The following is a 14,785-nucleotide window of genomic DNA, read 5'->3' on the forward strand; positions in this document are numbered from 1 at the left end:
TCCGTTCTATATCTACACCTCGCTACTCAAACTTCACCTTCTTTCCCTGGAACTTGACGTTTTTCAGCGCCTCCTCGGCCCTCCGCTTGGCCTCCCATGACGGATGCATTTTGTCGGCCGCAGACGGCTGGCGCGGCTTCTCCTGAGCCTGCTTTTTCTTCTCCTCCTCCTGCTTCTTTTTCTCGGCTCTCTTCCTCACCCGTTCCTCGTACGCAAGCCGCTGCTTCTCCCTCTCAGACTGCACTCTCTCGCGCTCCTTCTTGACGTGGTTCGCGTTCTTGCCGTACTTCTTCTCCCAGATTTTCTGACGAGCCCGCTGTCCCCGCCTGTTCTTGCGCTCCTTGGCCAGCTTCTTCATGTCTTTTTCTGCCTGTTCCAGTTCCTCCTCGTCCTCGCCGCCAGAATAGTACCCGCCGGCCAACGCAGGGAGCTGCAGCTCGCTGAAGAAGTCGTCGCTGCCGAGCTTCTTGCGTTCCGCTTTGGCCGACTCGTAGTCTGGCTGCTCGTCGTCAGACTCGCTTGACTGCTCGCTCGGCTCCTCGTCTGTGACCTGGTTGTAGTTCACGCCCTCTTCGAGCTCGCCGTCGTCTTCCTCCGACGATCCGGCCACCATGGATTTGTAGTCGGAATATATTGCGTCCAGTTTCTCGTCGTCAGAGCTCTCGGTGTCCTCAGAAACGCTCGTTTCGTCAGAATCGTCACCAGAACTCTCAGACTCGTCTTCCAGAGTATTCTTCTCACTTTCGGTTTGTTTGGCAGTCTCCGGCTTCTTTTCCCTCTTGTCAACACCAAGAACCAGCTTGAAATTGTGTTCTGTCTGCTGCACCACCTCTTTGACTGTGTTTTTGTTGAACAACCTGGATACGAGATTATTCAGTTCTGTCTCGTATGTGTGCCCTTTCAGCTTCTCACGGTCCTCCCAGAACGATTCTGGCGGAACCCCACGCACCTCTTCGCGGTGGAATATCTTGGACCCCAGCTTGGTCAGTTTCTGTTTTATCACTTTATCCAGTTCGCTCTCCAGCTTCTCGTACAATTTGCGGTCTTCTGGCTTCGTGGTCTTGTTTTTGAGCACCTGCCTGATCTGTCCGCCCAAATGCCGCTCTAACTTGGAATACGCAGAATGGTATTTGCGCTCGAATAGTTCTCTTTTCAGTTGTTTGATCATCTTCAAAGCTTCGTCCTCAGATAGCGTCAGAAGCTTCACATGGTGCGCGTTCTTGGACTTTGCCAGCTTGCGAGAAAGTGGAAACCGCGGAGGATCCAAGTTCTCGTACTTGAACTGCAGCAAATCCAATTTTCCAATAAGGTTCTCTTTCATGCTGTCCAGAGAAAAATTGAAAAAAATTAGCACAGCCAAATCATTAAATTACAGGCCCTTTTTGGTAAGCTTATCGATTTCGGGCTTGTAGGAGTCGAGTTTCTTCAAATAGCTCTGGATCGTCTTGATGCACTGCTTGCGCTTGGCTCTGAGGTCCTGGCTGTCGTGGATCTCCACTGAGTCCAGTTTCATCAGCAGCTTCAACAAGCTCTCGTTGAAGTACAGGTACTGATACTCGTACTTTTGTTTGTACGAGGCGTCCGCTTTCTTTGCCGACTTCTTGGACTTCCGCTTGGGTGGGCTAGGTTTGGCGATTTCCTGTTCCACGGCCTCAATGTATTTGTCCATCTCCGGAACGTAGTTGGTCTCAAAGTCGCGCAAAATGGCATCGATGTCCTGCTGCGCCTGCTGCTCTGGACTCAGCTTTGGCTGCTCAGGCTTTTGCAACTTGGATCTCTTCGACCTCTTTCTCTTCTTTGGCTTCGGCTGGGCCACAAACGACATGCTCACCAGCAGAGCCACGGCGAGCGACAGGCTGCCGTAGAGGAGCCAGCTTTCATTTTTCTGGATGGCGTGCCATGCGTTCCGTACGTGCTCGTTCTGCAAAACTGTTTGTGCGGCAGAACTCTTGCCGACACTGTTTATCAAATCCTGGAGCTGATTCATGGGAAAAAATAACAAAAAATTATTTTAATTAATGAACGTTGATAGAAGAAGAAATTTGGGGCCTGCGAATGTCAGGCCGCTGGTTTTCGCCGAATCGAAGCCGCCCGCACAGCACACAAATCCGAAAATTTTCCTGGAGACGGGACTCATACAAAACTGCAGCGGATCGTCGTACCTGGAGAACGACAAGACCATCATAATTACGTCTATCTACGGGCCTCGTCCAAACTTCACGAGATCGTTCAACGACCAGGCCAGCTTGAAGGTGAGCGTTGAGCTGTCGAAGTTCCTGCCATTGGACAACCTGAAGGACAACAGAAAGAATATCACCCCAGATAAGGAGAGGCTCATTGCGTCGCTGGAATCGTTTATGCTCTCCAATTTCCAAAGTTTGATTCTTCTGCAAAATTACCCGAAATCCTCGATCGAGATCTTTGTGCAGGTGGTGGCGCTGAACCCTGCCCATTCGCTGGTCTACACGCTCAAGAACATCATAAATGGCGTGAGTGTTGCTCTGGTAGACTCTGGTCTTAACATTCGGTCCGTGGCCTCGTGCGGGTACTCAGGCTCGACGGACCACGAGATGGCAGTCAATTTCAGCGGCCAGGACGAGATCCTGGGCATCTGGAGCGACTTCACGGCTTTCGACGAGTCGTTTGACTCGGCCATCGACACATGCGAAAAAGACTCTGTCCAGCTGCGAAAAGAAATTAATGGCTACCTGCTACAAAAAGCTACAGCCAAACAGTAGACATTCATACATTAATTCAGATCATAAGCGGGCGGGGACGTTTCTCTTGAACACACGCGCGTCCACTCCTCGCGCACGTTTCTCGGTATCCTGCTGGTTCACCAGACTGACCATCGGCTCCAGCTTCAGCGAAATGTTGTATAGCTTGTCGTCGTCCGGAAGCTGCTCCCACATGCCATAGAAATAGGTCCATAGCTCGTCGATTTTCTCGAAATGGTACGCTTTGGCGTTGAACTTGATCACCTCCTGGATGGTGCGGTAGATGCTCAGCCGTTTGCCGAAATTCACAAGGTTGCGGTTGTTGTGTAAGTAGTCCGAGTTTCCGTCGGTGAGAAACCGCAGGTCCGACAAATACATGCCCAAAAATGGAAGACACGGCTCTGGGTCCTCGTTCACAAACTTGAGGATGCTGCGGTACTCGCTGTAATTCTTTCCGATCGACATCAGCTGGTCCATCTTCTCGAAGTTGGCGACCAGGTGCTTGGGCACCAGTACCCACGTTTTCTTGAGCCTGCTGACCGACGTCGAGCTGAGCCCGGAGATGATCGCCGTCATGCTCGAGTAGTTTCTGAGCTTGAGCAGCTTGTCGGCAACAATAATGAAATATTTGATGTTTTCTGCTCTGGCCTGGATATCGCGCTGACGCAGAATCATGTAGATGACAAAGTGCGTAATAACGTTGCAGTTGCGCACAAAATTGGCGATACTCTTCGAGCCAACCGGCTCACTATGCTTGAAAATGCGGTTGAAATGGTAAGACCGCGCAAGCAGGTCGAACTTGTCGATCTTGTGGAACAGCTCGAACTGGATCAGCGTGATCTGGCGCGCAAACTCCATCGAGTCGATGTCCCGCAGCCGCAGCTTGGACGTGTTGCGCAGGTTCTTGCCCAGCATCAGCGGCACAGGCGGCCGGCCCTCGAACGGCTGCGGCTCCGGGTTGCCGTGGCCAAACTCAGCAAACCACTCGTCCTGCGTCTTCATCGCCATCACCAGCCGTCCCAGCTGCGCGAGCTTCGCGTCCACGTTGTTGCTGTCGATGAAAACGTCCCATTTTGCGCGCAGCTCGGGGGAGCTGTACTGCACCAACCACGCGGTGCTGAACAGCTTGGCGAACGCACGCAGCACCTCCTCGCGCTGCCGCTTGAGCTTCTTCTCCACCCATACACTGTACTCCTCGTAGCTCAGCCCCTCGGGCATCTGGACGTTGTACCTGTCGATGAGCGCCCCGAAAAAGGCCACCGGCGTCATGAACGTCACAAACGTGGCCAGCATGGTCTCCTTGAACTCGTCGTCGTTGTCGTGCGTCGGGTTCACCAGGCGCGACACCAACCCTTCCGCAGGCCCGCCCTTGATGCCGCTGATGTCGAAAATAACCGACTGCTCCTCGTCGTCGGCGTCCAAAAACCACGGCAGCTCCGTCTCTGTGTCACGTGACCTGCGCCGGCCGTAGCTGTACTCCGACTGGCTGAGCGAGGAGATCATGGTGTTGTGGCGCTCGGCGACAAAGAGCGACGCGACGCTGAAGTCTGTGTTCATGAGCCGCGTGCAGTAGTTGAGAATCGACTGGCGCTCTTCTTTGAGCTGGGTCGTCGACATGATGACGAGGTCGAACTGCTGCAGCGCCTTGGAGATCGTCGCGCGCAGCTTCAAGTTCGAGTCGTACAGGTACTCGCCGTCGTTGAGGTCTCTGAAGTCCTTTTCGTTGAGGTTGGCCACGAGCGCGCGCGCAAACTGTTTTGTCTTGAGCGACAGGATAGACTTGTCGTAGAACAGCTCTTCCTCCTTCATGCCCTCGAACGCCTCTGGGTCGTCGACGGTGATGTTCTGGGCGTCCATGATGAGGTCGCTGAGGGTGTCGTGGAGCGACTGTTTGAGCTCGACAAACTCTGTGAGCACGGGCTCGAGTTGTTTGGAGGTGGTTTCGTAGAATAGCCGGTTTGCGCTTTCCGGGTCGTCGTCCTCGGCGACGCGCTCGTTGCGCAGCCGTTCCTTGCGCGCGAGCCGGTTGACCATGATGAAGATGGTGAAGTCGATCGACTCGAGGATGTTGAGGAACCGGTTCAGCGCCGGCACGCTGTGGTAGATGAGCGTGACGATGTTGAGGTTGCGGTCTTCGATGAAGTCCTTGTACTTGACGTCGCGCGGGACCTGCGTGCTGAGCACCTGGACCACGTTTTCGAGAATCTCGCACGCCTTGGCCTTGTACTCGGTCAAGTACTCGATGGCCTCGTCGTCGAGAAGAACGTTATTTTTGTGCGAATGCGGGTCTATGAACAGACTCTCGGAGCTGTGCAGCGCGTTGCCGAGGTCGTCGAACGGGTTCGAGAAGTTGCCTGCGTGGAAACGGCCTCTGAAGAAGCGCGGGTACACCAGCGGCAGGTTTTCTGCGTCCACGTGGTTCGCGTACCGCAGCTGCAAGAACGTCTCCTTGAGCGAGCCCGCGCGCTTGATGAGTTTGGCGGCGTCGCGCTCGGCCCGCCGCAAAAACGCCTCGGACCCGCACGTCGTCTGACCGCCGTGGTCCAGCTCGTCCGTGCTGCTGAGCTCGGCGTCGGCCGCGTCGTCGCCGCCCAGATAGTGCAGCGAGCGCCTCGACCCGACAAAGTGCAGGTTCCCGTTGATGGCCAGCTGCGACAGCGAGCTGGTGATCTTGTGCAGGTTCTCGCGCACGCTGTCGGCGACCCCGTTGCGCTCGAGGTCTCGGGCCCCCATGTTGCTGGCCAGATGGAACAGCGTGACGGTCTCGGAGATGCTGTTCAGGTGCACCAGAAACAGCTGCCGCGAGTTCTTGCCGATCGCGTCCAGACACATGTTGACCAGATACCGGAACTTCTTGTACAGGTCGGGCCAGTTGGTGACGTCCAGCGGCGAGAAGTAGAACATGTCTGGACTGTGCCACAGTCTGCCGTTTGTGTCGGTGAGACACTCGACGATGGTGTCTCTGTTCTGGGGCTGGTCGTAGGGGCGTTCTGCCTGCGACTCGGAGTCTGCCGCGGTCTCCTTGGCGTCGATCGGCACCACGTCCAGGCCGTTGAACCTGGACAGGTCTGTTTTTTCGAGCGCGGAGCCGTGGTCGACGTAGTCGGCGCTGATCAGCGGCAGGTCCTTGGCGTACACGTTCAGCGCGCTGTTGTGGTACACGAACTCGTCGTCCTGGGTGATCTGGGGCACCCAGACGGGCAGGAAGTTGAAGCTGGGCTGCGACGTCGACTGCGAGAAGTACGAGTTGATTTCCTCGGGAGACGCCATTGTGACCGACTGCGAGCGGTCGCCGGACTGCGTGCTCTGGAAACTCTCTCTGTGCGGGGTCTGGGCCGAGGCCGTCGACGAGAAGGAGATGTTTTTCGGCACGTTGAGCGACTCGAGCGTCCTGCGCTCGTCGCGCACAGTGGACACCGACGGCTGCATCGGCGTGCCCTGATGGATGACGCGTGTGTGCGAGGGCGGGAACCACCCGCGCGTGACGTTTCCGACCGGGTCGACGAGGATGCCGTCCCACCACCGCGAGTTGGGGGTGCTGAGCACGTACACGATGTCGTCGACAACAAGGCTGAGCAGGGCCGGGTCGCTGTGGCCGTCGAAGTACCGCGTGACCGTCGCGACGCACACGGGCGTCACGGCCGTGCGATTGGGCTTGTTTGCCGCTGGTTCGTCCCCCATTGGGTGTGTGGTGATAATTAGGGAGGAGGTACGATAAAAAAAAAAAATACTGTCAATAGAAATTCGGCCGTGCTATTTACTCGCATTTCTTGTCTTGAATTGCTATGGACCAGGAGACAGACCGATTGCTCAGCTCGCCAAAACAGCAGTACATGGCCGGAAACGGCCGCCACAGCCCCCTCAGCCCCCGAATGCCGCTCGACGACCCGATGGTCGATGTGTACCTCAAGGACGACGTGCTGGAGGACGCGATTGGCGTTCGCCAGGCCGAGCACACGTGCACGGCCAGCGACAGCGACGACGACCTCGAACAGTCCGACATGGACCTCGTGCTGGAAAACCTGCGCGACCACCGCCGGCTGGCGTGGCACAAGAGACCGTCGGTGTTCATGATCTGCGTGGTGGTGTTCATCACGGCGTTCGTGCTGGGCATCCAGCAGGGCCAGGAGCTCACGCTCACGTTCGACGGCGCGTGCCGCTACTACAACAGCAAGCACCCGGACGACAAGATCGGCTGCGGCTCGGCAGCAAGCCAGCAGCTCGGCACGCGGATCCAGTGGTGGCAGAACCTGATTGGCGGCGTGAGCACGGTGCTCGTGAGCGTCAAGATGGGCCACCTGAGCGACGTGTACGGACGCAAGCCGCTGCTCGCGTACAACATCCTTATCTTCGTGGTGTCCGGGTGTCTCAAAGCACTGATTTTCGCAGCAAACGAGGCAAGGTTCACGCCGGGGCGGTACCTGGCGGTGCATTTCCTCAGCACGCTCGCCGGCTCGATGCCCGTCACCATGGGGCTGGCCAACAGCTATCTGATCGACGTTGTCGAGGAAACGCAGCGCGCAACGTACATGGCTATTCTCGTGGCGTTCTTCTACATCGGGCTCACGCTGGGCCCGATGACCGGCGCGTTTGTGCCGCTGCCGATGATCCAGACCTACGTGCTGTCGGTGCTGGTGCAGGCGCTCGCTCTCGTGCTCGTGGTTCTGTTTCTGCCCGAATCGCGCTCGCGCAAGCTGCGGCGGCGGTCGAGCAGAAGAATGTCGTCCATCAGTGCTTCCAAGCCGGCTGCTGGGTTTGGCTCGTCGCTGCGGCTGCTGTGGATCACCAGACGCGACGCCAACGGCAACGTCGACCGCGCCGCGCGCTGGACAGTCGTGAAACTGCTCGTCGTCGAAGTGCTCATGTTTTCTGCTACCATGGGGGCAGGCGTCGTCTGGGCGATCTACGGCAAGTTCAAATTCCAGTGGTCGTCCAGAGACCTCAGTTTCTGTCTCGGGCTCGCGATGCTGTGCCGCGCAAGCGTCCTGCTCGTGTTCAACCCGTGGTTCTCCAAGAAACTCGCCCATCACTTCCGCAAGGAGACCACCGTGATCGACGCAACAGACAGGTTTGCTCTGCTGCTCGCCGTCTTCATGGACATTGTGGGACGACTGCTGATGATCTGCGCCGGGTCGCCGTCGCTGTTTCTCGCCAGCTTCCTGTTCGAGGGATTCGGGTCCATTCTCGACCCTGTGCTGCACTCGACCGTGCTCAAGTACAACCAGGCGCCCGACCGCAACGGCGAGCTGTTCGGGTGCCTCGCGCTCATCCGCAGTACGCTCAGCGTCGCCGCCCCGACCTTCTTCCTCACGGTGTACACTCTGACGCTGAAAAGCGACCCCAAGGTCGCTCTATACATCACCGAGGCCCTGATGTTCGCGTCTCTGGCCTTGGTGCTATCTCTCAGATAGTTTATAATCGTCTAATTTCTCCCGCTCGATCTCCTGCTGCCGTTTGCGCAACGCCTCGCCTTCCTCGCGGTCCACTATCAGCAACGGCACACGCGGCTGCTCTGCGCGGCCCTCAAACACACGTTCTCGCGCCGCCTCGTCGCGCGTCGGCTGGTACAACAGATGCGAAAACGACTCCGGCTCCGTCATCGTGATTGGCTCCGGCGGTTCCTCGGGCTCCTGCACATACCCCAGATACGGCGACGGCGGCGGAGACTGCAGCTCCACGCGGCGTTCCGGGGGTTCAAGCCGGGCAGGCGCTTCCAGCAGCGACTCGGAGCGCGCAGAGTTCCTACGCGAGTAGGAGGCCCGAATCCCCTGGTTCTGCAGCAGCTCATACACCTTCTGAGCCGTCTCGGGCGCGTCAAAGACGATGACTATCCGACGCAGCGAACGCAGCACAGAAACCGAGACAGAACTGTCTCCGACGCCCCATTTCTGCAAACTCGCCAGAAACTCATCTAGAACATCGCCATTCGCCTCGTCCAGCAGGTACTGGTCGGTCACCACGAGCGTGTTCGTCACCATGAAGTAACTGCACAGCCGCGGAAAAAAAATAAAAAAAATTAAAAAAAGATGAATAGCACATTTTTATTAGTAGCACACTATTTTCTTCTCTTGGAAACCCCTCCGTCTTGGTTCTCTTTCCCCCGCTTCAGCTTGCTCACCTTCTTCTCCTTACGCCCCACTATCGAACGCGCCTGGTCCTCGTCCAGAGCCAGCTCCACCAGCCCCTTCTCGAACTTGGTCAGCCTCACCTCGGGAGTCTCGTCCTTGGCAGGCTTCTCGTCCTCGCCAACGTCCTGCTCGCTGAAAATCTGCTCAGCAATGTAAATCGGCAGTCCAGGCGACTCCAGCAGCTTCAATTGTATGGTCTTCAGTGGCTGTTTCTCAAAATGCTGTGTGAGAGCCTGGACGTTATCCACGATGTTGTCTAGCGGCTGGCGGACACTGCCCAGGTTGAGGGTCAGATTCACCCCCATCGGAGCAACGTAATGGACAGAGTTGACCATTTTCGACACCTGGTTGGCCAGCGTGGTCACCGAAAACACGTTTTCCTTGGTTTTGAGTCTGATTGGTAGCGGAAGTTTCGAGGTCGAGTAGAAGATCTTGCCCAGCAGCTTCGGCAGCGCAGTGATCAGGCTCTCGTCACTCAAAAACAGGTCGTACTCTTTCTGCAGCTTTCTTCTGGCCTCGTAGCTCTTGTAAGCTCCCTTGAGCTCAGAAGCAGAGACGATCTTGGCGAGATGCGGAATGTTCTCCTGCTCGATTTTTTCCAGCGTTTCAGCGTCGATCTGGCCGTCCTTGACGAAAACACACACCTTGAACTCGTTCTCCAGGTCGTGCACAGGGTGCGGAACAGCCACAGTCGTGGGCTTGAGCACCTGCTTTTTGCTGAAGAACTTGACACTCGTCAGCTGCATGTACAGACTGGCGTCGTCGTCGTCGAAGAGCTGCGGCTTCTCGGGCTTCTGCGAGTCCTTCCATTTGATCAGCTCGGAAACGGCCTTCTTTACAGCGGCTTCTTTCACATGAACACCTTCCTGCACCTTTAGCTCTGTGTTCACCACTGTGCCCGTGACTTTCTTGCCCTTTTTGGCAGCGCCAGCGGTCTTCTTGGTCTTCTTTGGTGGCATGCCTCTAGATCTAAAAAATTTAGAAAAAATTTAGAAAATATTTCACGTACAAATCGTCCCGTCGATAATAATATTTCACGTATTCTTTTTATTCAATGGTGAGTATGGCTTCGTGCAACGTGCTAACAATTAGGGAAAACGCAAGACCAAGGCCGCCCCAGTCAAGAAGGTGAAGCAGAAACTCGACACGCAGTTCTCGTGTCTGTTTTGCAACCACGAAAAGTCGGTCAACTGTACTATGGATAAGAAAATCAACATTGGCTCATTATCGTGCAAAATCTGTGGCCAGTCGTTCCAGACGCCGATAAACTCGCTCTCGCAGCCGATCGACATCTACTCGGACTGGGTGGACGCGTGTGAGGCTGTTGCCGAGCAGGAGGCCGGCGATCAAAAGCAGGAGGATGAATACGAGTAATATCTAATGTACAATATATTTAATTATCTATTTTTTAGATTTGGGTTTGGACTTCTTGTCCTTTGGCGCTCTGCGGGTTCTGCGCGGAGGCGGGATTCGGGCAAGAGGCTCTGCCGGCACAGCTGAGCGGCCGGTCTGCCGCGACGTGCGTCGTGGTAAGTGCTCTGGCTCTGGTTCCGGAGTGCTCTTTGGCTTGCGTCTCTTTTCCACCTTGAGCTCAGAAACAGGCTCCTCTGGGGCAGCAGGCTCTTCAACAAACTGCTGTGCCTCGTCAACGAGTTCCTTCAATTCCTTGGCCTTCTCCTCCTCGATGAAGAACTCGGCCTCTTCCACCAGGTCCTTCACCGCCTTGGGCAGAGTAGCAGGAGGCGGGTTGCTCAGCTCGCCCCGTTTCTGCTCCAGCTCGTACGAGAGCACGCGGCCGCTGCGTGTGGACATGCCGCTGCTCGTGATCTTGACTGGCGACTTAGCACGGTACAGTCTGTCCCCGTTAGACGACGGCCGCGACTTTGGCTTGCGCGAGGTCTCAGAGTCGGAAACAGCGCGCCGCTGTTTCTTTGAGCTCTCGCTGTCGCGCGGCTCTGAGCTGTGGCGCTTTTGAGAACGGCCTCTCGTTCGTCTTGCAGGCGAAGCATCCCTGCTCCGCTCAGACTCAGACTGCGTCTCTGGGTTCAAAGAAGGCACCTCGCCTAGCGACAAGCCTGACGATTCTGGCTTGACGGTGATTTGGGACTCTGTCGCGGGAGACTCTGTAGCAGGAACATGGATGACGGGAACGTCTTCTGGCTCGCTGTTGTCAACTGTATCTGCAACCTCGGCGTCAGAGAGTTTTGGAGAAGCAGTTGGGGAGATCTCCGAAGACTCTGGAGAAGCCTCTGAAGAAACAGGGTCCGGCTTGACGGTAATGGTCTGCGCGGGTTCCTCAAACTCATCTTTTGGTAGCTGGTCGTCATTTGTGGTTTCTTCTTGCTCCAACTTCGTCTCAGCGTTTGCAAGCGTCTGTCCTGCCGCGTCTTCTGCCTCTTTTTCCTCTGTTACCTCTTCTGGCTCCCCATCAGGCCCAGATGGCTCGTCTTCAGATACGTTCGGAGAAATGTCGGCCAGAGTCCCCGAGGCAAAGTCCGAGAGCAGCCCGAAAAAGCCACGCGTCTGGGAGAGACGTTCAAAATGCACTTCTGGAAGTTGTGAGTCGGAAGCAGGGCTGGCGTTGTTCTCTGCGGGAGTTGGCGACGCAGTCTGCAGTGACGTCTCAGCAGAAATCTCCGCCTCTTCTTGCTCCTCTGTTGGCTGTTCCTTTGAACTTTCAGAAACTTCTTCGGGGCTTTTTTCAAGGGCTTCCACATCCGGCTCCGCAGCACCCTCTGATTCTGCCTCTGGTTGCGCCGAGCTTCCTTCAACAGTCTCTGCATCGCCGACCGGTATCGTCAGTTCTTTTGCTTCATCAGGCTCTGCATTCAGAACTTCTTCTAGCTCTTCTTTTCGCTCATCCTTTAGCTCCTCTTTTGGCTCTTCTTCTAGCTCATCTTTCCGCTCTTCTTTTAGCTCCCCTTCAGACTCCTCTGCCGGAACGTGGATGATTTCCGTCTGTTCCTCTGCCTCGGCTGGCCCCTCTTCGCGCTCTTCCTCCTTATGCTCTGCAGTCTCGACAGCGTACTCTGGTATTTTTGCTGGCAGCTGCGGTTCCTCTGTCCTTTCTTCCTCAGAAACCTCTTCCAACGTTTTGTCCGCTTCCAAAACCCCTCCTACCTCTCCATGGTGGTCCCTGTCGGAAGTTTCCGCGGGCTCAATGGGACCTTCCAGCTGCTCCTCTTTTTCCAGCTGTTCCGTCTCGCTCTCCTCGGAGACATTCCTCCGGTCGGCGTCGCTCTCCATCTCCATCATCGCTCCAGAAACGAAATCTCTCAGGGAGCTGAAAAATCCTGCCGGTTCAGCAGCACCTGCGTCCGGCTGAGGTTCGAGGTCGGAAGCATCCGTCTGAGGCTCTTCATTGGCAGGCTGCGCTTCCTTTTGCGACTGCTCGTTCTCCGTCTCTTCCTCCAACTGCCTCTCTTGCTCTTCCTCTGACTCTTCCATCACCTCCTCCTCCTTCTCCTCTTCCTGCTCCCCTTCCTTCTCCCGCTTCTCCTCCCCCTCGCTCTCTGGCTGAACACAAATAACAGCCGTCTCTTCGGCCTCCTCTGGTATCTCCACATCCTTCTCCTCCGCCTCCCTAACATCAACCTCCGGCGTCGAGATATCCATCATCGCCTCCGACGCAAACTGCTCCAGCGTGTCAAGCAATCCGGTCTGCACTCGGGCACGCTTCGGCTCCGGCTCCGTCTCCGGCTCCGGCTCCTGCTCCGTCTCCTCCTCGTGCTTCCGTTTGCCTGCCACCTCCTCGCCGCACTCCTCCATGATCACGTGATCGACCTCGTCCGAGTCCAGCGACTCTACAGACCCCGGCTCCACCACTTCCTCGGAGTCTGCGTTCTCGTCGTCGTAGTATACCGTTTGGTTCGCGAGCACCGACTCTGTGTCGTCGTCTGCCTGCGTCGTGTTGAGCAAAGCCGTCGCATAGGCCTCCTGGTCGATCGTGTTGTCGATCGACGCGTCGCCGGCGTCGTTCTCGATCACCGACGACTCGGCCACCACCTCGATCGCAGGCTCGTCGCCAGAGTCAGCGTTTTCCGCCGCAGAGTCCATCGCCGTGTCGTACACCGTGTCCAGGACAGTCGACTCGGCGTCGTATTCTTGCGACGTCTCGGCTTCGGGCGCAGTCACAAGCACCGTGGTCTCACCCTCCGTGGCCGTCTCCATGGCCGTCTCCGTCGCTGTCTCTTCGTGCTCGATGTTCGTGCTCTCTGCCCCTTGCTCCACGTCAATCTCTGTGTCGGGCTCTACGAAATGCACAGACTTCTCAGCGTTTTCTGCAACTCTCGGCTCGCTCTCCTCGCTGGCCTTGTTGTGCACGTCGAATGCGCCCGACAAAAGATCCAACAGACCAGGGTCCAGTTTCGGCGACTTTGGACTAGGCACTCGTTTCGGCAGCTCCACAGGCGGAGGGGTCTTGTGTTTTTTCGTTGGAGCAGGCGGCTCGGATTCTGTAGTGTCCATGATAGCCGTTTCAAACACCTCTGGCACAGTCTCCAATTGTTCGGCACTAGCCTGCTCAAAGTCTCCAGCTTTCTGATCTGCCTCGGTTTCCTCAGCCGCGTCAGCTTTTTCTGGCTCTTGCGGCTGTTCTTCTTCCGCCGCTTCCGCCGTCTCCTCGGCCCTCACCTCTATGCGAGTGGTCTCATCAATAACCTCGTCCTCGTACACGCTCGTCTCCTGTTGAGCAAGAAGCGCGATCTGGGTCCAGTCCGGAACCTCGCTCGGCTGTTCGCTTTCGTGGTAGGAGTAGTAGATGGACTCGTTTGCAACAGGCTGGTTCAATATGCTGTCTGCCTCAGACATCATCTGGTCGATTTCCTGTAGCTCCACAGGCTGCGGCATCTCTCGCTCGCCAGAACGGCTTTCAGAGACTGGTGCTCCGATCTCATCAGCAGACTCTTGCTCGCTTTCCTGCTCGCTCTCCCGTTCGCTCTCTTCAATATCCTCGCTCTCCTCGACACTTTCCTCTGCCTGACTCTCTCCAATTTCGCTCTCTTCTGCGCTCTCCCCTTCGATCTCTTCTTCATTCTCTTCGCTCTCATCGCTGTAAACCTCATTTTCCTGGCTCTCCTCTTCACTCTCCTCTTCGCTCTCGCCATAGTGGCTCACCACGTAGTTGCTTATAGGAGGAAGTCGCTTGCCTGCAAACCGGTCCGCAATTTTTGGTTGGTCTTCGGAGTTGTCCGGCTCTTCTTGCTCAGACTCCTCGCTTTCAGAGCCAAGCTCAATCACCTCAATCGAATTGTCAGAGTGTGCGCTCTCACGTTGCTCGTCAGACTCTGCCTGTTCCGCTTCCTCTGCTTCTTCGTCGTCGTGCTCTTCTGCTTCTTCCTGTTGCGCTTCCACGCTACTCTCTTCCTCTTTCACCTCCTTGTTTCCACTAGCTTCCCGAAGCAGTTGCGCAAGCTTGGCGACCCGGCTCTCGTCCTCCTCGAGCCTTTTCAGACTCTCGCGCTCGGCAAGGTACTCCTTGTGGATCTGCTCGTACAGTTCGCGCTCCTCGCGCGCCGACGCCGCCAAATACCGCGCATAGCGCTTCTTCGACTCGCGATACCAGCTGAAATCGTCCTTGCGTGTTCTCGGAATGCGTTTCAACGGCACCTCTGTTGCTGAGTTCTCTCTGCGAAATACGCTCCTCAATGACTTCCCGCTACGCTGTTGTTTCTCTCTGTGCGCCACTGGGGCCTCGCGCTCCGGCACGGGGTCTTCTATAGGGATGTTGGCCCGCTTGGCCAGCGTCTTCCAGTACTCGATGTCCTCGTCAACAGACAGCTCGGGCAATCGCACCTCCACAGATGGATCGTCTCCGTATATTCTCGCTAGCGCCCTGCTCAGGAACGGATTCAATTCCGGATTCGCAGCGGCCCGTTTAGGTTTATCTTGCGATGGCATTTGGCAGTAAATAAAATAAAGAAAATAATTTCGAACGCGAGT

The 14,785-nt window shown here is 56.3% G+C and overlaps 7 protein-coding genes across 7 annotated transcripts; 1 reads left to right on the forward strand and 6 right to left on the reverse strand.

Annotated features, from left to right (window-relative positions):
- Positions 1–22: 22 nt before the first annotated feature.
- On the reverse strand, positions 23–1,321 carry KL928_005056 (uncharacterized protein; the record flags this gene model as incomplete). The annotated part of the gene is made up of 1 exon (XM_043205823.1): positions 23–1,321. The coding sequence occupies one exon, from the start codon at positions 1,319–1,321 to the stop codon at positions 23–25; it is 1,299 nt and encodes a 432-aa protein (XP_043057643.1).
- A 48-nt stretch (positions 1,322–1,369) lies between these two features.
- On the reverse strand, positions 1,370–1,987 carry KL928_005057 (uncharacterized protein; the record flags this gene model as incomplete). The annotated part of the gene is made up of 1 exon (XM_043205824.1): positions 1,370–1,987. One exon carries the CDS (start codon positions 1,985–1,987, stop codon positions 1,370–1,372), a length of 618 nt encoding a protein of 205 aa, XP_043057644.1.
- A 31-nt stretch (positions 1,988–2,018) lies between these two features.
- Positions 2,019–2,738, forward strand: KL928_005058 (uncharacterized protein; the record flags this gene model as incomplete). The annotated part of the gene is made up of 1 exon (XM_043205825.1): positions 2,019–2,738. One exon carries the CDS (start codon positions 2,019–2,021, stop codon positions 2,736–2,738), a length of 720 nt encoding a protein of 239 aa, XP_043057645.1.
- A 21-nt stretch (positions 2,739–2,759) lies between these two features.
- KL928_005059 (uncharacterized protein) lies at positions 2,760–6,398 on the reverse strand (the record flags this gene model as incomplete). Its single annotated transcript, XM_043205826.1, has 1 exon — positions 2,760–6,398. The coding sequence occupies one exon, from the start codon at positions 6,396–6,398 to the stop codon at positions 2,760–2,762; it is 3,639 nt and encodes a 1,212-aa protein (XP_043057646.1).
- A 17-nt stretch (positions 6,399–6,415) lies between these two features.
- KL928_005060 (uncharacterized protein) lies at positions 6,416–8,695 on the reverse strand (the record flags this gene model as incomplete). Its single annotated transcript, XM_043205828.1, has 2 exons — positions 6,416–8,036; positions 8,181–8,695. 2 exons carry the CDS (start codon positions 8,693–8,695, stop codon positions 6,416–6,418), a joined length of 2,136 nt encoding a protein of 711 aa, XP_043057647.1.
- Positions 8,696–8,772: 77 nt separating this feature from the next.
- Positions 8,773–9,804, reverse strand: KL928_005061 (uncharacterized protein; the record flags this gene model as incomplete). Its single annotated transcript, XM_043205829.1, has 1 exon — positions 8,773–9,804. The coding sequence occupies one exon, from the start codon at positions 9,802–9,804 to the stop codon at positions 8,773–8,775; it is 1,032 nt and encodes a 343-aa protein (XP_043057648.1).
- A 442-nt stretch (positions 9,805–10,246) lies between these two features.
- KL928_005062 (uncharacterized protein) lies at positions 10,247–14,743 on the reverse strand (the record flags this gene model as incomplete). The annotated part of the gene is made up of 1 exon (XM_043205830.1): positions 10,247–14,743. The coding sequence occupies one exon, from the start codon at positions 14,741–14,743 to the stop codon at positions 10,247–10,249; it is 4,497 nt and encodes a 1,498-aa protein (XP_043057649.1).
- Between the last annotated feature and the right edge of the window lie 42 nt (positions 14,744–14,785).

This window comes from Ogataea angusta (assembly GCF_019207475.1).
Source record: "Ogataea angusta isolate 61-244 chromosome Unknown 61-244_NODE_12_length_299177_cov_91.812086, whole genome shotgun sequence".
Lineage (NCBI taxonomy): Eukaryota > Fungi > Ascomycota > Pichiomycetes > Pichiales > Pichiaceae > Ogataea > Ogataea angusta.